This window comes from Chanodichthys erythropterus, chromosome 15 (assembly GCF_024489055.1).
Source record: "Chanodichthys erythropterus isolate Z2021 chromosome 15, ASM2448905v1, whole genome shotgun sequence".
Taxonomy (NCBI): domain Eukaryota; kingdom Metazoa; phylum Chordata; class Actinopteri; order Cypriniformes; family Xenocyprididae; genus Chanodichthys; species Chanodichthys erythropterus.
Genome location: NC_090235.1, coordinates 32350447 through 32373464, shown reverse-complemented (window position 1 = coordinate 32373464; position 23018 = coordinate 32350447). Strand labels below are relative to the sequence as shown.

Genomic DNA, 23018 nt, shown 5'->3' with positions numbered 1-23018 from the left:
TTTCTCTTCATAATATCAAACATTTGATATCAATCAAAGTTGTTGCTTAAATGAAACAAAACAGAACTCAATTAAGTCTCCTGAGCTATATGGCAGAGCAACCTCTGGGCAATGTGATTTAAGATGTTCCTGGATGTATTTGTTGATCCTGGAACAACATTTCTGTCTGAAAATTTAGTCATATCCCTACCCCTAAACCTAACCCTACCCATAACCCCACATCAGTGGAAAATTATAGGTGAATAACACTGGTGTAGAAGCATCTAACCCTGGTTGTAAGCCTAAACTTGACATAAACTGTAAACTTTAAATCTGATTTGTTGATTGGAATGTTGTTCCAGGATCAACAAAGACGCTGATCCAGGGACATGTTGTGCTTGTACTTAGTGAAACAACAGGAAGACATGATCATGCACATGAAGGTAAATACATCAGCAGTGCTGGTTATAATAGTATTAAAACATATTGTGTTTCACAGATTGCACATGCAAATCACATTGTTTATGTCTGCCTGAGATGTCATCGCCAGTATTTTGCATGTGCACCCATGTTTTGTAATAACGCATTCTGGGTGTGATTTGAGTGCCCATGTAGATAGCAGCCATGCAGATGACTGACTCAGCATGTAGCCTTAAAAAGTGTTCGTTAAGGCTAATGAGAGAGGGCTTTGACTTCCCTTTAATCTGCTTAAGTAAAGCATGGCCACCAATGTGAGGGACGTCTGCTCTTAACACTAACGCTCTCCACCTGTCCTGTGCATCACAATGTGATCATGAAAATAAAGACTTTGCAGAGCAAAGAGTGATTTTTTTTCATTAAAAACACAAAAAAACAATATAATTGCAACAAGTGATGAGAAAGCTCAATAATTCTCTGTGTGTGCTTGTTTATGTGATTTATGAGGAAACAAATTTATATAATGACATGGGTATTACACTGGTATTACAACGTAAACATGGGCTATGAGGACATTTCCTGAGTCCTCATGATTAAAATGGCTTAAAACATACTAAACAATTTTTTTATTAAAAATGTAAAAATGAACGTTTTCTGTGATGGATAGGTTTAGGGATAGGGTTTAGTGTAGGGGGATAGAATATACAGTTTGTACAGTATAAAAACCATTACGCCTGCCCTCAAATGCACCAACGATTTTTCTGTTTTTTTACATTTTCCACCACCAAACATTAAAATTAAACAGACAAAATGTATTAAATTAAATCATAAAAACAGGGTAAGGTTACAAACTTAGCCTAAAATAAGTTGCCTCTCAGTAGGGACTAGCTAGTTTGGGAATAAATGTTGTTTTTTAGTTGCAGATGAACTTAACTTTCACACAAAAAAGAAAAGAGAAAACATGTTCAATAACTTTTATTAAAAAAACTGCAGGATTGAATCTTCAAGACATCAAAAAAAAAAAAGTAGAAATAATAATATACAAATATAAACTTGTTTCCCTTGTCATATTTTATTTTATTTATATAACTAAGTTTTAAATGTAATAGCTGTATCTGACATTAAGAAATAATCAAGAAGTGACAAGGAGCAAGAGTCAATGCTGAGTTCCTGTTGCCAGGACAACGGTGGCTCTCATAGGCTTTTCAGGCAGGTCATGTGACTAGCAGCTTTGACGTCAGTGTGGAAGGCAGTTTGGTGCTCTGAACTAAGCTGCGGGTGAGTCTTGTGGAGTTTTTCGTTGGAGCTGCTGGTTGCATCAAAGCTTGTTCCTGATACCTGTGGCTGCATATCACTATTGAGGCCACACAACGCCTCTTCCCTGCAGAGGTCCCCGGGTTATGGCCATCTAAAATCTCACGGCACAGCAACAGAACAACCACCTGAGGTAAGTTCTGTCCTTTTTCTCCATGTTTTGCTGTTTTTCTTTCAGGTGAAGTCTCAGTGCAGTTATATATTGGCCATGCACTGATGCACTGTCAGACAAGAGGATGAGAACATGAAATTGAAAAGAGACAGTTGAGATTTTTCAGTATCCCGTGAGGTTTGGATGACTGGAAGCAAACTGTTGTTTGAAAGTGAACAGGATGCAACAATTTGAATGAAGGTCACCTGTATCTTCAGTTTTATTCCATTCTCTCCTTCTTCCACTGAGAAATCTGGAACTGACAGCGTGCTGGAAGGCGACTGACCTGAGTGGATTTCAGATCATTTGGCTTTGGATAAATCCTGGAACATAAGGCTTAGAGGAGTGAACACTGCATGATTTCAAAGGAGGCTACATCTGAGCTACATTTCATGCACTTAGAAGTGCCACGTTGATTCCAGAGTTTTTTGAATATAAGAACTTAGAGAATTAGAGCTTAAATAATGACCATGAACAACATGATGGGTTAAAATTTATATACATGTATAAAGGAAAGTCTAACTGGTCACCAAGTTCTTCACAATTTTGAATAACCCTTCAGCTTTTTGCTGGATTTCGCTTCAATAAGCATATGATTACGAATTTTAAAAGTACAAATGGTCCATGTCATTAATTCGAGCCTATAAATTGTCATTTAGAAAGTCAGATTATATCTGTGGAAACATTTTTAATGCATATGCAAAAGTGTTTAAGTCACACCACAGTTATAACAGCTCACCTATTGATTCAAAGCAACATGTGAAAGAGGAAATAAGCCTTTAGATCCAAATGACTTGATTCTCATTATTGAGTGGTTGATCACAAGTACTCTGAAAAATAGAGGAATCAGGTAAAGTCATTGGTGAAGTGTCACTGGGAACTCAGGTTAAGTGACAAACATGTTCTTAGAACGCTTAACAAAACATCTCAGGTTGCAGGAAGTTGTTGAGGCGCTCTCTTTTTTTCCCTTTTGTATTGTTGAGGCATGCATGTAGGCTACACGGTGACATTATTTTATTTTTTTTTTATCTGACAGACTGTTCTGCTCAGACTGATTTTTGAGCCACAATCTGTCTAAAAAGTCAAAAGTGGGCGCTTGGAAAAATTTGACGTCTGTAGGGATGTGGAAACAGAGAAGCACAGCTTTGTGGGAGAGTTTAGTAAAGCCCCAGAGAGCCAAGAGAGAGAGGGAGAAAAATAAAGAGAGATAGAGAAGGAAATTTAGAAAGGGAGAGGGGAGTGTCTGTTTAAGAGCTTCCTGTGAAGAGCTGCCGACATAGAGATGGTATAGAAAGGGAAGAAAGAAAGCTGGTGACAGCTGAAACTGAAATCACATCATTTACTTCAAGGTGGATCAGAGAAGGTGAAAGTTCTTCCTTGCCACTGTCACCTTTGGCTGTATTTGGCTTGTAAGGCAATTTTTGTGTGTGCGTGTGTGTGTGTGTGTGTGTGTGTAAAGCTGCTTGAAATACTATGTATAATGAAATACGCTACATAAATCTATTCAATTCAAACTGGCGTTTTTACAGAGATTGAACCATTCTGGGTTCCTCAAAGAACCATTAAGTGAACAGAAAGAGCCATTTTTTTTTTAGTGTGCAGAACAATTTAATAATCCACTTTAAAGAACCTTTTGAGCAACAGAAAGGTTCTGTGGATGTTAAAGGTTCTTCGTGGAATTATAAAGAACCTTAGTGTAACAGCAGTGTCCTGTTGTTTAATTTGCTCTAAAACTATTTTAAACAAAAGTTTGCCAATTCTTGTATAACTATTAACTGAGCTCATATTAACTGACTACAGAAAGACGTGTAACTCTGATGATTAGAAAGCTGAAGTATATGCTTTGAAGGCAAACGGTTATGATTTCTAGCATTTTGATCATATAGACTGGTTTTATAGAAATTAACATATGTAGGGTATGTTTGGTTTGTTATCAGAGCATTTTGACCAATGCTGTCCATTAACGTCTTCTGTTTAGATGTGCACTTCATGACAGTGTAAATATAGACTTGGTGGCTAAAGAATCCGTCTTCTCTGAGTTTCAGCTTCAGTATAATCATGGTAAAAGCATATACTGCGACTTGTCTCACTTATAAAATGCTTCATTAGATCCTGAGAGCTTTTCACTTGACATCTCCAAGAGCTTAAGAGTCTCAGTGGACTGTGATGTCCAGTGCAATGTGAATGCGGACGGTGTTCAGATTGACTCGTGAGGATTGAATGTATTTTTTAATGAAGCTGAGGGTATAGTTATTATTGTAATGTAAGCTCAAGTACATAAATTCACAGTGACACCAGCTGAGAATAGTAATGGCATTTTGTAATGAGCCGTGGTGTTGAGCTACAGTGATTTCATGCTTGAGTTCATCTACATTCAATTTGTGAGCATTGAGGCTGTAATGTAAAAGCATTTCCAGTTTGTTGAAGTGTCCTGTCACAATTGCTGTAATTGACCATGATTTAAAACTGCAAATGGTATGAAAAAAATGTTTCCAAAAATAGGAGCTTTACAAATATTTACTTTAAGAGCTGGAATTGTGGAGCACGTCTCACGATGGCGGTTATTGCCGTTCTCACAGACGGATGGAAGATTTTGTCGAGGTCAAGCAAGGATAGTTTACAAACAGTTAAAACTTTTAGATTGATGGTTGAACGTTTATATTTGAGCTAGACAAAAATGTTTTACGTCAAATGTCTGGGTATTAATATGGATTTGCTGTTTGTTCTGACAGGAAATATGGACCTTTAACGACCTCGGCACTGGTAAAAAAAAAATGTCAACCGAGGGTGTGTGATATTTATAACTACTTTCAAGTACATTCACTGAATTTTTCTCAGACAAGTGAGACATTTAGAAGGTCGTTTTACTCTATCTTTCAACTGCTTATACTTGCACAACAATTACTGCAATGTATTCCAAATGCCACACTCTTATTTCATAGTGTTTTAAAACCAATTTGCGAAGGCAAAGATCTCAGCAGAGGTCACGCTTGCGAGAGAAGCTCACCATTTTTAACCTGGGCCAGTAAATCCTCATAATACGGTCACAGACTTTCTATACCCATGCAGAATCCCAGCATATTTTAGAAAGTTATACACATTTAATTGTAAAGGATTCATTTTATATTGCATTTTTTATTTCATAGTTAATATTGGGCGATCCTGAGGTTGCAGATTAATGCAGACTCCACAGGGAAGAATGTCTTGATGTCTCAAAACATTTGTGATTTTGCGAAAAATCGATTACCAGTGGATTGCAATATGTATACCTACTGTGTTTTCTTTATCACAAAGTCCTGGTATAAGATATTTAGTGATCCTTACATAACAGACATGAGTCTATATTTATATCCTACGGCTTCAGATTAGCCCAACAGAACCTTGAGTTAATCCTGAAGGTACAAGGAGAGAGAGATTTGTTAGCTAGTTAGCTGAAGAAAATGAAACGACAAAGTTAGTGAAAGTGTTTGATGTATTATGTATTCTGTGCAGTCAATGCAAAGACTCCTGCAAGCCATTTTTACATTTAATATCTCCAGAGACCCAATATTAGTATTTATTGACTGCATTGCTCATACATGGTCAGATCTTGCTAAATGTGATTGAAACTCTTAAACTGCCCCCTAAACCAGGGCTTTTTTTATTTAAAAAAAAATGTGAATACCCTGGAAATCAGTTATCTTATACATTTAATGTGTCATGTCTTATGTTAAATTCTTAGATTTAATCAATGAATTCAGTTAGAATAACAAGACACTATAGGTTTATTACAGATACATGAAAAAATGTTTTAATATTAATGATTTGAATATAAAGTTTTGAATACAGACATTTTTTTTTAATGAGTCTTAATGAGTAAGTCATTCAAGTGACTGTTATTGCGAATGTGTCATTGAATTGTTCACTCAACTGATTCATTCAAAAATATGGATTCATTCAGGAATGAAACACCACTCTGTGATGCTCAGAGATGTACAATTGATTTGTTTTATACAATTTACATTCCGAAATAAAAAAAGAACAAAAAAATAGACAATATTGACAATATTGTGTCTAAAACGTAAATAACTTAATAGTAACTTTTTCGTTTAATGAACTGTTTTATGAAATAAATATCATGTGCAATTGTGCTGATATTTGAGAAAAACAGCATTTTTGCTTGTAATATTGCTTTCCCATACAATATGTAACTATATAAATAATCATAAGAGTTCAGATGCAAAAGCCTGAAACTTTCTTCTAAAATGAGCATTTTTATCAAGGTTGTATGTTTATATTCAGTTATTTCACTTTAATTGCAATGAAAAGGACCTATTAATTGCCATTAAAGTGAAATTACTGAACCTAAACATACAAGCTTGATGAAAATGCTCATTTTAGAAGAAAATTTCAGACGGCACTTAGAGGCTTTTGCATGTGAAGTCTTGATATCTAACATTTTTAACATTTTTCAGGGCATTTTTATTCATTTTAGTGGCATTTTTGCCTCAGGCCCTCGCTAATTCCCGACCCTGTCATGTAATAGCATTATTTTTAGCTCATAGAGGCCTCATGTGAATCATCCATGAAAAATAATGCATTTGAACCATTATTATCTATTGATTTATTATCTATTTAAATTGATTTAACCAAACACTGCATCAGCATTTTTGTCGCTTTCCAGTAAAAATGCATAAACTCCCTTAAAACAAGATCAAAAGCAAAACTGCTTAATATATTGAGATATTTTGGGCTGACATAAAGACTGTTTAATAATTTCTTTTTTTATTATTAATTACTTTGTAAATTATTTCCAAAGTTACTCTTAAGTTTACATTTTGAAATCTGTGATATACATCCTAACATGTGGAAACACTGGTAAAACCTGGGCTAAATGGTTATAAATTAGACAAATTGAAACTGATGCAGCATAAATATTAAGTATGGCACAGATGTAAAGTGCAGATTGAGGTATACAGTTTTCAGCAGCGAGCCACAGAAACCAACAGTCTTGCTAGTGTTGGCATACAATTAATAGCTATATGTGATGAGGTCCGTGACTAAACATTAATAACTCATCTTGAAACATAATCATAACAAGCACGCTAATGCTCACTTGATTTTTCCCCTTGATTTTAATTTTGGCATACATTGAACCTAGTCATGTAAATGCAGCACTGTAGATGACTGCTGATATGTGAAGGAAATTTCCACATTGACTAATGTCACTAGATGTACCCATGATAACTCATAAACAGAAATGCTGTACTTTCTTCAACAGTCAACACAGTAATGTATTTTGGTGAGCTTGGGGAAGAACGAGGAAACTATGAGAGCATTTGATGAGTTCATTTCATAGACCCCTCACAAAGATGAATGCAGTGCTGACATTTTCCACAGTCATACTTGAGTTTCGAAGCCTGAGGTTTTATTTGGCCTCTGTGGTTTTGAGGGGTAGAGGGCAGATATCATCTTTTGTATCATACAACACACACCTTCCTGTGTCTTGTTCTATTTAATGGCCAGCTCATGTGATAATGTTCATTTCTATCACTTTGATGGCTCATGCTTTTGTAAGGCTGTCAAAACAATTCACGTGTCACAAATCATTAGTTTGGTTTAAAAGTGAAGCTGGATGTTCTATGTGTTGTCTGCTCAGTGTTATCAACCTCATTACATCAAAGATGAGAAGGAAAATATTTTAATTAAATGTTGACCTCTGATTGATTGATTGATTGATTGATTGATTGATTGATTGATTGATTGATTGATTGATTGATTGATTGATTGATTGATTGATTGATTGATTGATCGATCGATCGATTGGGGGCAAACAAATTTTTAAAAATTCTGGGTTAAAAACAACCCAACACTCTAAAAAATGCTGGGTTAAAAACAACCCAAGTTGGGTTGAAAATGGACAAACCCAGCAATTGGGTTGTTTTAACCCAGTGGTAGGGTTAAATGTTTGCCCAATCTGCTGGGTAGTTTTATTTAACTCAACTATTGTTTAAAAATTACTGTATTGCTTAATTAAAATTAACCCAAAGTATGTTGGAAATGAACATTTATCAATGTTCAATGAATAATTATTAAACAATAAACATTTATTAAATTGCTTATTAATACATTTATATTAATAAACTATTAAACTATTAAATTTATATTAATAAAATATTAAAGCTTATTAATAAACATTCACCTTTTGTCTATTATTGTTGCCAATGTTTTTAAAACAATGTTTTTAATTATTGTTTGGGAAAAAAAATAAAAAATAGTATATGGCTGGCTTAAAATGACCCAAAATATGTTGGAAATTAAAAATCAAACATAATTACTAGAGGCAACAATAATAATCAATAGGTGAACATTTATAAATAAGCAATTTAATAAATGTTTATTGTTTAATTATTATTCATTAAATGTATTAATAAATGTTCATTTCCAACATACTATGGGTTAATTTTAAGCAAGCAATACAGTAATTTGTAAACAATAGTTGGGTTAAAAAAAACTACCCAGCAGGTTGGGCAAACATTTAACCCAACCGCTGGGTTAAAACAACCCAATTGCTGGGTTTGTCCATTTGCAACCCCATTTGAGTTGTTTTTAACCCAGCATTTTTTAGAGTTAATAAATAAATAAATGTATCTTGTCCAGTAAAATATTTAAATATCTTTAAATGTATTTATTGAAAATTTGGGGGTAAATAATTTTAGGGTTTGGGGGTATATAGGTGAAATAAGCTTTTACTCCATTGGCAAACACTGTTATTTTAGTATTATTTATACACCATTACAGTATTTATTGATATTTTTTCAGTTTTAGTCACTTTGTTTTTGTAATTTTTATTAGATTTTTTTTTTTTTTTTAAACATTTCTACTTTACTTGTAATGTTTTTTATTTGTTTTAGTTTGTCATTTTAGGACTTCAATTGAAATTTATTTCAGTTAATTGCCCAAACAACATTTCTTTTTTTAAGTTTTTCATCTATTTTTTTATATTTTCTTTTATTTGATTAGCGACAATAATTTTTGATAGTTTTAGTACACAGTATATCAAAATTTTGTGAGATTTACACTAAAAAATCTCATATATAGTGAAAAAGTGTAAATCTCAAAAAATATACACTCTAAAAAATGCTGGGTTAAAAACAACCCAAGTTGGGTTGAAAATGGACAAAACCAGCAATTGGGTTGTTTTAACCCAGCGGTAGGGTTAAATGTTTGCCCAACCTGCTGGGTAGTTTTATTTAACTCAACTATTGTTTAAAAATTACTGTATTGCTTAATTAAAATTAACCCAAAGCATGTTGGAAATGAACATTTATTAATGTTCAATGAATAATTATTAAACAATAAACATTTATTAAATTGCTTATTAATAAATTTATATTAATAAACTATTAAAAGAATATTAAAAATATTAAATCTTATTTATAAACATTCACCTTTTGTCCATTATCGTTGTCTCTAATTGCTTCTGTTTTTTAATTTCCCAACTATTTTGGGTTCATTTTAAGCTAGCCATAGCAATTTTTAAACAATAGTTCATTTAAATAAAACTACCCAGCAGGTTGGGTAAACATTTAACCCAACCGCTGGGTTTGTCCATTTTCAACCCAACTTGGGTTGTTTTTAACCCAGCATTTTTTAGAGTGTATATAGTTTTATAGGTGTGATGTGTTCCTGAGTGATGTGCACCTGTCCTCAGCTCATTGAAGGGACACCAGTGTCTTGTGTCCACCTGTAGCGGCATCACATGGCCAAGCTGTCTGTGGGCCTGCGTTATGTAAGCGTGACGTCACCGGGGTGCTATTGGAGGCTCTAAGAGTCTTAGGGTTAATTTGAAACAGCTCTTTGAGCTGTTGACCCCGGAAATAGATTCCAGGAACATCAGTGATCCCGCGAGCCAGCAGCTCTGCTTTATAAATACAGGCTAAGCTCAGGTGAAGTACAAGAACATCAAGAGGGTCAAGAACATGGCTTGTCCTGAGAAGGGATCAGAAGTGATGTCATTGATGATTGAAAAGTCAGAGAGATACCAGACAATAACAGACATGTCTCTGAGTGACTGGAACAAACCCCTAACACCAAACACTGGCACTGAACGTTAACCTTAGCATTGTGGTATCTATCTATCTATCTATCTATCTATCTATCTATCTATCTATCTATCTATCTATCTATCTATCTATCTATCTATCTATCTATCTATCTATCTATCTATCTATCTATCTATCTATCTATCTATCTATCTATCTATCTATCTATCTATCTATCTATCTATCATCTATCTATCTATCTATCTATCTATCCTAATTTAAAATATGTTTTGGAGAATAGATCATGAAATTTTTTTGCTTCAGAAAATGTAGTTTATTTATAGTCTTCCATTTTTCCAAAAGAAACATTGTTTGATTTATCCATAAATATCGTTGTTGAATAATGGCACATTTTCTAACAGTAAGACTAGACTGTCTGTTGCCATGACAACGGGTGGAACGTAATACAAATGCCGCATATCCATTAAGCAATTAAACTCTGATTGATCACAATGCTTTTATCCATGTGATCCATCCACAGAAGCAGCATGAATGTCTGCTGTGGACAAATTGGTGCTTTTGGTGCTCGGACTGGATGGGTGGAGGTGGTATGTGTGTGTGTGGTTGAAGGCTCTGGTTTGTAGAGAGAGGTGAGAATGGAGCTTTCGGTTTGGTCAGGCCTTTGAAGATCATGGGAGAAAACACAATGTGTTCAGAGAGCAGTTATAGATCTTCATAAATTGTCTGATTGTGCAGCCGTTTAGATGTTTAACACAGAGATCAATCCATGGCCACATAATTCAAAATTCAAAACTGTATTAAAATATACACTACCGTTCAAAGGTTTGGGGTTTTAAGTTTTTTTAACGTTTTTGAGTGCTCACTAAGGCTGCGTTTGAAATATTATTACAATTTAAAATGTAAATTTTCTATTTTAATATATTTTAAAGTGATTTTTTTTTTCTTTGATGGCAAAGCTGAATGTTCAGCATCATTACTTCAATCTTCAGTGTCACATGATCCTTCAGAAACCATTTTAGTATGCTGATTTGCTGCTCAAGAAATATTCATTTCTATTATCAGTGTTGAAAACAGCTGTGCTGCTTAATATTTTTGTGGAAAATGTGATACATTTTTTTTATTCAGGATTCTTTGATAAATAGAAAGAACTTATTTATTATTAAATCTTATGTAACATTATAAATGTCTTTACAGTGACTTTTGATCAATTCAGTACTTCTTTTCTAAATAAAAGCATTAATTTCTTTAAAAAAAAAAATCTTATTGACACCACATATTTGAACAGTAGTGTATAATCATCAATTTTTTTTTTTTGACGTATGATTTATCTTTAAACTAGTTGCTTGACATTCATTTGACTGATTAATTTCAACTTCAAAGATGTTTCACCATTTATGACTGACAGTTTCCCACAAACACATACTGTAAACATGAGAGAATATATATATATATTTGTAATGATATTTCTCTCACTTTTTCCCACATCTTTTTGTTAAATAAAAAACACTATATATAGCGTCGGGCTGGACAGTCACATGCGCTACTTGAGGAGCAGTGAACGACAAACTGATGGACTGCTTCCTGTTTACAAGAGGAGTTTCAGTTTCTCCATCTCACAATCTCCCCAGTGTTGTTTTTTGTCCCCCATCACTTTCCATCCACTCTCAGAATAAAGAGACATTGAACATGCCATTTGTGTCCCTCACATAAATATGCATATATATAAAAAATGACTTTTATTTTGAGTACTTAATGCATAGTTTAAAAAGACATTGTTCTGAAAACAGCTACTTATGCAGCTTCTTTTTGCTGTATTAAAATGAATCAGGAAAAAGCACTGATTTCATAGAATTACCCTATATGTGCTCTCGTGATCATATGTGTGTAGGACTGCAGGCACGTGGATTTTTATAAGAGATTTGCATCAGGAAATGATTTTGGTGCAGCTGCACACACACATAGACACACACTGCAGCAGGTGAAAGCATCACTGCGGTCAACCAGTGGAAAGTTCAGTTGACAGATGGGAAAAGGAAGAGAAATTTTAGATATGTGGCATATATGTGTGCTTTGCATATATAGTACAATGACAATAAGGGGTTCCCGTCAGGGTTTAGACAATGTATGTTGCTGTGTTCTGCTGTGTATTTTTATTGCAGAGCTCATGAGAATAAAACTGAGAATGTTATATTTCTCTCTCTCTAAAAAAAAAAAAAAGGGTGAACAGACACTAATGAGAAAATTGTTGAGCTATAAAATGTATGTGGATAGAAAGTCAGAAAAAAATGATAAGAAATGTTTGAGTACATATTGAGGTCTCTGACTTTTGCATTCTTTGGTATCTTGGCAAATCTGAGCACAAGCAGCAAAGATTGCTGAGATCTCTTCACATGAGCTTACTGGGGTTTTTTCTCATACTTCTGTACTATTGTAGTGTACTTCAAATCCTAAAAGTATACTTTAAAATCTGTACTTAAAGGTCTACTTAATTGTATTTAAAGAGAGTTTACTTTCATATGTTTCACTATTTTTTGAAAAGTTTTGTACTTTGTAACAATGTCAAATTAAAAGTGCATTGTAAATCATTTTTTTTAATAATCGTTTGTCGTTTTTTATAAAAGTACACTTATTTTGATGTGTTGACTAACATATTCAAGCACATGTATAATTTTAACTGTAATGTGTTACTTAAAATTAATATTTTAAATGTATTTTACATTTTACATGTAATGAACTGCAACTTTTTACATATAAACATACTTCAGTCCTAATAAACTGTCAAAAAGCACTCTAAAGTTTAGCTTATTATAACAATAAAGCATTTTTGGTAACACTTTATTTTACTCTGTCCTTATATTACACGTTACATGTAGTTAATGTAGTAATAACTATAAATTATGCGTAATTAAATGCAGCTAACCCTAACCCTAAACCAAACCCTTATCCTAATCCTAACCCTATAATAAGTACATGTAGTTAATTATTATTGCTCAGTACTTAAATGTATAATTACAGTGTAACACAGACACCTTAAAGGGATAGTTCACCCAAAAATGAAAATTTGATGTTTATCTGCTTACCCCCAGTGCATCCAAGATGTAGTTGACTTTGTTTCTTCAGTAGAACACAAATGATGATTTTTAACTCAAACCGTTGCCGTCTGTCAGTCGTATAATGCATGTCAATGGGAACTCCATCTATAAGAGTAAAAAAAAAACATGCACAGACAAATCCAAATTAAACCCTGCGGTTCGTGGCGACACATTGATGTCCGAAGACACAAAATGATCAGTTTGTGCAAGAAATCGAACAATATTTATATCATTTTTTTACGTCTAATATGTCCAACTGCCTTGAGCATCCGGTGTGTGAGGTCAGAAAAAACGCGCTCTGATGATGGAAGTGATCTCTCGCGTATATATATGTCAATGAGTGCGAACGATCACTTCTGGCATCAAAGTGCATTCAGACCTCACACACCGGATGCTCAAGGCACTTTAAAATAAAATGTAACCACATTTAATAATAATTAACATGCAATTCAGCGTATGATAAATTACACTTCATTTTCACAAAGGTCATATTAGCTAAGGTTGAGATAAGCGTTTAAGAGTTACTTAATGTGAGACATTTAATAACAGTTTTTCTATTTTTTCTTCTTCATCTCTAGTTGAAACCAGACCATCGACATGGGAAAGCAGAACAGCAAACTCCGTCCCGAAGTGATACAGGACCTGCTGGAAAACACAGACTTCACTGAGCATGAGATCCAGGAGTGGTACAAGGGCTTCCTGCGGGACTGCCCCAGCGGTGCACTCAGCATGGAAGAATTTAAGAAGATCTACGGCAACTTTTTCCCCTATGGAGACGCGTCAAAGTTTGCGGAGCACGTCTTCAGAACCTTTGACGCCAATGGAGATGGAACAATAGATTTCAGAGAGTTTATCATTGCCCTGAGCGTTACGTCACGCGGCCGTTTGGATCAGAAGCTAAAGTGGGCCTTCAGTATGTACGATCTGGATGGCAATGGATACATAAGCAAGGCGGAAATGCTCGAGATTGTACAGGTGTGTGAGTTTATCAGTGTGATTCTGTATCACTCTCGGTTGATACAGGTGTCTTCTGACAAAGTGAGAAATCCCATTTCGTCCATGTTAAGGTACTTTCTTGCTGAAAAACAAACAACAGCTAAAACCAGCCTAAGCTGGTTGGCTGGTCTTACAGCCTGCTTATAGCTGGTTTAGCAGGTTGGTTTTAGATGGGTTTTGGTGACTTTTTACCAGCTGGTCTTACCTGTTCAGACTGGGAGAGCAGCTTGACCAGTTTAAACCAGCTACATCCAGCTTAAACAAGCTAAGATCAGCCAACCAGCTTAGTTTTTTTCCAGCAAGGATACAAAATATAATTATTTTCAAATAAAATGTATCATTTGTGGAGATATGAGTGACTGTCAGCAATACAACGACAATAGAAATGATAAGTAGCAACCTTTTAGCGTTTGCCTGAGTTTTTGTCCAAACCATCCAGAGCCAAGTTGATTGTAGCTCCGCCCACAATCAAATCGGATTGTTTTAACATTCAACTCTCTGATTGGTTCAAAGTTTTACACTTTATGCCTGGTTAGGACAAAATTTTAGTACTCTATGCCTGGTTAGGACAAGTTACAGAGACTGTATCTCTGTGTTGTATCTTTTGAACATTTATCCTCTGTTTTATCACAGAAATAGTACCTATATTATAAGAAGATTCCACAAACCACCTAAAATTACACATTATCAATCAACCATTGTGTACAAAAACACATTTCCTTTGTGTTTTTAATATTTACAGAAAATATATGTTCTAACCATATAGTGTATGTTAAAGGATTAGTCCACTTAATAATTTACTCACCCCCATGTCATCCAAGATGTCCATGTCTTTCTTTCTTCAGTCAGAAAGAAATTAAAGTTTTTGATGAAAACATTCCAGGATTTTTCTCCTTATAGTAGACTTGAATGGGCACCAAACAGTTGAAGGTCAAAATTAGTTTCACTGCAGCTTCAAACTGTTCAACACAGTCCCAGATGAGAAATAAGGGTCTTATCTAGAGAAACCATTGCTCATTTTCTGAAAAAAATTTAAAATTATATAAGTTTTAACCTTAAATGCTCATCTTGAACTAGCTCTCTTCTTCTTCTTCTCTATTTGAATTCCAGCAGTGTAGACATTGCTAAGCGTATTACTGCCCTCCACAGGTCAAAGTTTGAACTAATTGTTATATACTATTGAACTATCATATTGCATATAAAAATTAGTTCAAACTTTGACCTGTGGAGGGCAGTAATACGCTTAGCAGTGTCTACACTGCTGGAATTCAAATAGAGAAGAAGAAGAAGAGAGCTAGGCTGCGTCCGAAAACCTAGGTAGCTGTCTTGCTGCCTCGCTATCTTATAAGAGAATGACTTGTATGGCAGTGTTTGTGCATGAAGGTACCTCACGAAATTGATTTCGGACAGACTTCTGAGGCAGCGTAACAGTTTAATGATCTACAGCAATATAGCACGAGCTTTGGTGAGAACTAAACAAATATTTAATTACTACAGTAGTAATTTCTCGATAGAAATGATATCAAAATTAAAATATGTTGATCAAAATCGTACATTTGTACAACAACTGAGCAGCAAACGCAACCTTCGGACGCCATCTTTATTTTTCTAGCTCAACTGTCACAGAATGGAAAGCACAGGATTGTGGGATATCAAAGGCAGCTAAGGATACATCTATGCTTCCTTCAAAAATCGATCAGATGAAGGTATCTCATGAGAGAGGAAGTGAAGCCAACATTGGATTCGGACGTGCCTTGATGCCTTACTACCTTGAAATGTGTCCTCGTAAGGCAGCATTTTCCAGTTTTCGGACGCAGCCCTAGTTCAAGATGAGCATTTAAAGGGATAGTTCACCCAAAAATGAAAATTTGATGTTTATCTGCTTACCCCCAGTGCATCCAAGATGTAGGTGACTTTTTTTCTTCAGTCGAATGCAAATTATGATTTTTAACTGCAACCGCTGCCGTCTGTCAGTCAAATAATAGCAGTAGATGGGAACTTCAACTATAACAGTAAATAAAACTTGCTTAGACAAATCAAAATTAAAACCTGCGGCTCGTGACGACACATTAATGTCCTAAGACACGAAACGATCGGTTTGTGTGAGAAACCGAACATTATTTATATAATTTTTACCTCTAATACACCACTATGTCCAACTTCGTTCAGCTTCCTGTTAGTGAGGTCAAAAAACGCGTTCTGAAGACGGAAGTGATGTCTCGCCCATATACTTCAATGAGCGCGAGACATCACTTCCGTTGTCAGAGCGCGATCTGACCTCACTAACCGGAAGCTGAACGAAGTTGGACATAGTGGTGTATTAGAGGTAAAAAATGATATAAATACTTTTCGGTTTCTCGCACAAACCGATCGTTTCGTGTCTTAGGACATCAATGTGCCGTCACGAGCCGCAGTGTTTAATTTGGATTTGTCTATGGAAGTTTTTTCGACTCTTATTGTTCAAGTTCCCAATCACTGCTATTATTTGACTGACAGACGGCAGCGGTTGTAGTTAAAAATCATAATTTGACTGAAGAAAAAAAGTCATCTACATCTTGGATGCCCTGGGGGTAAGCAGATAAACATCAAATTTTCATTTTGGGTGAACTATCCCTTTAAGGTTAAAACTTATATAATTTTCTTTTTTTTTTTTTTCTGAAAATGAGTGATGGTTTCACTAGATAAGACCCTTATTTCTCCTCTGTGATAGTGTTGAACAATTCGAAGCTGCAGTAAAACTAATTTTGACCTTCAACTGTTTGGTGCCCATTAAAGTCCACTATAAGGAGAATAATCCTGGAATGTTTTCATCAAAAACTTTAATTTCTTTTCGACTGAAGAAAGAAAGACATGGACATCTTGGATGACATGGGGGTGAGTAAATTATCAGGAAAAGTTTATTTAAAAGTGGACTAATCCTTTAATATATTTCAGCTATTCCCATTCAGTGAATAAACATGGCAAATCAATAATATCGAACTGCCTCCAGGTAGTCCCTTATTGCCAGAAAAAGTAGCAATATTGATTTGTGCATGATGTTTTGCTCAGATAGGGAGACTTGAGTGCAGCAGGCAATTATATTTTGCTCATATTTAGGTAAATTTCACGCCATTGTAGCAATCGGTGAGATGTGTCAACTTCCTAAGTGCACTCCCTGAATCTGACAGCTGAGTGCACACAAATGGCTGTAATTTCCTTTTCGATTCTTTCAATTATCTGAGAAAAGCAGTCGCTATGGTTACTTTGAAATAGTTATGAAGTGATGTCTCCAATTCCAAATCATACCCAGAGTTCTATAATTTTCTCTAATAAGATTTACAAAAGGCAGAATTTAGTGCCTGCTTCGACCATAACAGCATCATAGGTGCACTCCTAAACCAAAAGCTAGCAAATCCTAACACAGCATTGCACGTATCTTTCCCTGATAAGACAATATCATAATGCGTTGCAATGGGTTCAGAATCTAAATATAGATATGCTTGTTAGAGATCCATAGTGTTAGAGTGTCCTAAGCAACATTTTAACACCAAACTCTACTGAAATCATTTGTGTCTTCTTCAGGCCATCTATAAGATGGTATCTGCAGTGATGAAGATGCCAGAGGACGAGTCCACACCTGAGAAACGCACAGAGAAGATCTTTCGCCAGATGGACACAAATCGTGATGGTGAGCTTTCTATCTCCTTGTAAAAGAAAAAGAAGCGGCTAATTATATTGAATGTGCACTTGTTGAGTACTTGAAATCTTAAAAGTATTTACTTTCAGATAATATAAGCCTAATATTAATGAAATAAAAGGCAATATACTGTAAGTGTACTTAAAGGGTTAGTTCACCCAAAAATGAAAATAATGTAATTTATTACTCACCCTCATGCCGTTCCACACCCATAAGACCATTGTTCATCTTCGGAACACAAAATAAGTTATTTCTGATGAAATCCGAGGCGAGAGGTATATGACTTGTCCATAGACAGCAATTTAACCACCGCTTTTAAGGTCCAGAAAGGTCCAGAGTAAAAATTTTACTGTAAAGTATATTTTAAATAATAGTTTTAATAATATTTTGTCATGATTTAACATGATTTTTTGTTGTGACTGAATGATTAATTAGCTACTTAAAGGATTAGTTCACATTCAAATTAAAATTTCCTGATAATTTACTCACCTTCATGTCATCCAAGATGTTCATGTCTTTGTTTCTTCAGTCGAAAAGAAATGAAGGTTTTTGATGAAAACATTCCAGGATTTTTCTCCATATAGTGGACTTCAATGGAGCCCAAAAGGTTGAAGGTCAAAATTACAGTTTACAGCGATCCCAGATGAGAAATAAGGGTCTTATCTAGAGAAACCATTGGTCATTTTCTAAAAAAAAAAATTTAAACATTTTATACGTTTTAACCGTAAATGCTCATCTTGAACTAGCTCTCTTCTTCTTCTCTATTTGAATTCCGGTTTGAATTCCTGTCAGTGTAGACGCTGCTAAGTGTATTACTGCCCTCCACAGGTCAAAGTTTGAACTAAATTGTCATATACAATATGCTAGTGCAAATATATAACAATTGGCTTAAACTTTGACCTGTGGAGGGCAGTAATACACTCAGCAGTGTCTACACTGCTGGAATTCTAATAGAGAAGAAGAAGAGAGCTAGTTCAAGATGAGCATTTATTTTTAAAATGTGTATATATATATATATATATATATATATATATATATATATATATATATATATATATATATATATATAATATATATTTATTTATTTATTTATTTATTTTTTAGAAAATGAGTGATGGTTTCTCTAGATAACTGCACTGAAACTGTTATTTTGACCTTCAACCGTTTGGGCTCCACTGAAGTCCACTATATGGAGAACAATCCTGGAAGGTTTTCATCAAAAACCTAAATTTCTTTTCAACTGAAGAAAGAAAGACATGAACATCTTGGATGAAATGGGGGTGAGTAAATTATCAGGAAATTTGAATTTGAAAGTGAACTAATCCTTTAATCATTTTAACTGTATTGATCATATTACATATATTGCCCTGTGGCAACAAATATATATATAATATATATATATATATATTTGTTGCCATAAATTCTTGTCAATATATTTGGCTGTACACTAATTATTTTAGTAACAATATTCAAGTAACTAAGAAAAGAGGTAACTGACCAATGCTAACCAGGCAAACGCTGACTCTTTGCTGGTTATTTTTAACCTTTGACCCTTTGTTCTCCCTCAGGCAAGCTGTCACTGGAAGAGTTTGTAGAGGGAGCAAAGAGCGACCCATCCATTGTGCGACTGTTGCAGTGCGATCCCAGCAGTGCCGGGCAGTGAATCAGCAGCGTCTCGCTTCTGTCATAACCTCTCATAAGTCTTTCTGTTCAGTCAGAGCCTGGACTCCAAAACTACACCCCTATCTGAGTGTCTGTGAGTTTCCCACTGAACACCAGGCATGGAAACCATTTCGGACGCCCATTTCGGCAACCATTTTTTCCCCACAGACACACATCAGGTAACGTTCAGAAACTGATATACAGAAGTCATGCACACTAAGCTTGTGTGCATGCATCTCTCTGTACTTTGACTTCCTCACATAAGACTTTTACACATTAACACAATGCAAGTGACAGTACTTTTGGTACTGAAATAAACCCCTTCAAAATGAGCTTTAAAAATTAACAGAGGTTCTCTGAAAGGGTGCTGAAGCGAACTTTTCTAAGCATGCAAAATGCATGGGATAATATGACACTTTGTCAAAAATCAGATTGCATATGCTTTCTAAACACCGAACTATAGTATATTTAATAATTATTTTTAAGAATTTACTAAATTAAATAATTTTACACATACAATAGCAATTGTCATTCTTTGTGTTCCTAGTATTTCAATTCCATTCAGCACATACATCTATTTAAGAGAGGAAGTTGGGCGACATATCAAAGTTTTTTTTACTTGAAGTTTTTTTTTTTTTTCTTTCCAACATTTATTGCATTATGATGTCAGAGCCTGTGATAGAAAATCTTAAAGAAATGCTTGGGATAAAATTTTGTCATGATGGTGCTCCTTTTATGTGCACCAGAATAAAGTTTAAAAATAATAATTCTTTAAAAAAAAAATTTAAAACATTATTGCTGCATAGGACTGAAAATAACCATAGTTAGAAAATGTCATTTAAGAACATGGACGACAATAATATTGATCTTGCTGCTTCAAAGGAGTGGAAACATGAAAAAGTATTAGACAAAGACATTTAATTTAATTTTGGTTTAACTGGTGGGTGATAAAAATGTTTCACACCACAAAAAAAAAAAAAAAAATGCTTTTCATTATGAAACTGCTATTATTGAAATTACATTTTCTTCTGTTTCAAATAATCATTTGTACAGTGAAAGCATATCTTATGTTGCATTGTGACAATGAGCAGTGAAAACCACACATTATTGACCATAAAGTCCTGCAGCATTTACTGCCAGACACCAGACACCAGCCAACAGATTCACTAGCAGACTTCCCAGATTTCTAGCACCCTTCCTGCTCTATCCAGACCTTGATTCAGTCAATGTTCTGCCCAAACCTACTACATATTAGCATGAGCAACATGCTAAAGTGAATTCAAATTTGACTGAATCTTGGCCTTAGTATTTTTTTCAGGTCTTTTATTTTTATATCCTGGGTAAAACAACAGCTCAACTCATTTTGCACATACTGCATGTGGGTCAAACTGAATGTATTCTCTGCATTTTCTGGGACATTCTGTACGTTTTAGGATGAATATGTGCGTATGTGGTATGTATGTGGTGCTTTTTGAGTACTCGTGTGTTTATCCAGTGTTTGTCTATGCATACATTTCAGTCAGCACTTGTGAGCGTTCTGTCAGTGACAGGACTATGGAGAGACAATTGGAGCGTATAGGAAAGAATATTAATGTGTATGAATATGACTGCACATCCTCAGGGTTTGAAGTGGCTGTGTTTTAAAATGCAAGGGACTGTGTAAATGGATGACATGTGCTTTTTTGTGTGATGCAAATCCATAGTACATTTATAAATGCACAAACACTCGCTCACAAGCAAACCACATCTTATTTGAGGCCACATGTGAGATGGATAGCCATCAGAAACTCTTTGCTGTGAAGTCAATGTTGTAATGATCAAATGTTTTTCAGCCACATGCTGAACAGAACAATCGTGAAGGAGCTTGGATTTAAAACCAATAAGAAAAGAAAACAAATGAGTTTTTTTTTTTTTTCCTTGTTTGTAGAATCTCCTTCATAGAAAAACGATTTAGCATCTGGCATTCTAAACCGCACAAGACAGCAACATGTGGTCAAGTGCCAAACACATAAATATATATGGCAAAACAAACAGTGTTCTATCACTTTATGCTGTACAACTGTTACCTGTCAAACTAAATGTTTGTCATTATCATTTTGTAGATTTTATATGGTAACCTGTACATTGTATGAGTGTAGATATTATAAACGCAGGCATCTGTTTTGGTTATATCATAAATAAAAATCTTAAAGAAAGAAACTGTTTCTGTGTCTGATTGTCTGGTTTTAAACCCTGGTTTTACACAATTCTCCTCTGAAATTCCCGGTGCAGTATGTAGGATTTATGTCCGCTAGAGGTCGCTAGAGGCCTGCTCAAAAGACAGACATAGCTTGACAACGACAAGTTTTACAATCTTGGGGGAATCATGTGGTCTTCACCTCACAGCCGGTGGAAACAATCGGGATAGGACTCAGGAAGAAATCATGTTCATGGATGCGATTATTAACGTTACTGTAGTATGAAACAGAGCAGGACCGAGTGTTGTGGGAGCTGAATGAGGCCCCTGAAGCGATTGCGCAACACACGCATAGACAGTAAAAGAAATGGACACAGCGACCCCATTGGAACTCAATTGAGACAAGTGAAGCCCATTTTTAGCGATTTTTAGCACTTCCTTTTCTGACGCGCAGACTCAAACTAAGCTTGATGATGTCAGCAACCTGTCTGACAGATGTAAATCTTCTAATAGCTGTGCGTGCAAACTGCCATCGTTAATCTCGCAGAGACGGCGAGCTTGAGCGGGGAGTTCTTTGGCGTGAGTGAGCAGGAGTAAGTATTCTGATTAATTATTTTTTATAGTATTAAAAAATGTAACGCCAGTAGGCTTCTCTCTTGACGTCTCCCCGATTGCCTGCGAGCTTCTCCTCCTGTCTGTACGGTAACTTCTCTTCTGTGCGACAGAGAGTCGAGTGGTTATGACGCAATCGTTAGCTTATTTTTACAAAAACTGTTTCTACGGGGCCATAATGTAACATAGAAGGTAATGGAGCCCTTTATACATTGTCTTGTATCTTTGGAAATAAATAATGGACAAATGGAGTCTTTAAACGCCTCAGATGTAAAGTTATTCACTGTCAAAGTGACGCCAAAATGAATGGGAGTCAATGGGGATGCTAACGCAAGTGAAGTTCTGCTACAAGATGGCGGCACCCGGCCGACTTCAACTTCCGGTCGACTTCCTTGGGCACTGAACACACGCCGCATGCAGCGGGACTTTTATTATGACACAGTCGCCGGCGCCGCTTCCGCTTTTCCGGTCATGAGTATGAGGTAACGCAGCTCTGTTTATTATATTAGATACATTTGAGTGTTTTGAAAATTATGTTATAACGTTACTCTGTGCGTTTGCTTGGTGGCTGCTGTGAGACACTTGTTTGAGACACACTGCAGTAAGATAGATCGATTTTAGAATATCATATTAAATGCTGGATGACTTGTGTTGATAAATGGCATGCACATTTTTTTTAAAACGCATTGTATGATGGAGAAAATGCTGTATTACTGTTAAATAAAGCTGCATCTGATTATGCTATGTCAGCTACTTGACAAAATAGTGTTTTTCTCTGAGGCATGGTGAAGCGTGGTACTCGCAAAAAATCAAGAAAATGTAAACATTTAAACAATAAGACTAAACGTGTTGAGCTATATAACAATAATTAGTTTTCTGTCTATAAATATATCAAAAC

General features: G+C 35.2%; 1 protein-coding gene across 2 annotated transcripts; it reads left to right on the top strand.

Moving 5' to 3' along the window:
• The first annotated feature begins 1704 nt into the window (after positions 1 to 1704).
• Positions 1705 to 21480, top strand: ncaldb (neurocalcin delta b). Of its 2 annotated transcripts, none has more exons than XM_067411068.1 (4): positions 1705 to 1843; positions 13577 to 13973; positions 17556 to 17661; positions 19239 to 21480. In XM_067411068.1, the coding sequence occupies exons 2-4, from the start codon at positions 13596 to 13598 to the stop codon at positions 19331 to 19333; spliced, it is 579 nt and encodes a 192-aa protein (XP_067267169.1). In that variant the 5' UTR covers positions 1705 to 1843; positions 13577 to 13595; the 3' UTR covers positions 19334 to 21480. The 2 variants fall into 2 exon arrangements, with proteins under 2 accessions (XP_067267169.1, XP_067267170.1); XM_067411069.1 differs by lacking the exon at positions 1705 to 1843 and adding an exon at positions 3131 to 3224.
• The last annotated feature ends 1538 nt before the right edge of the window (positions 21481 to 23018 follow it).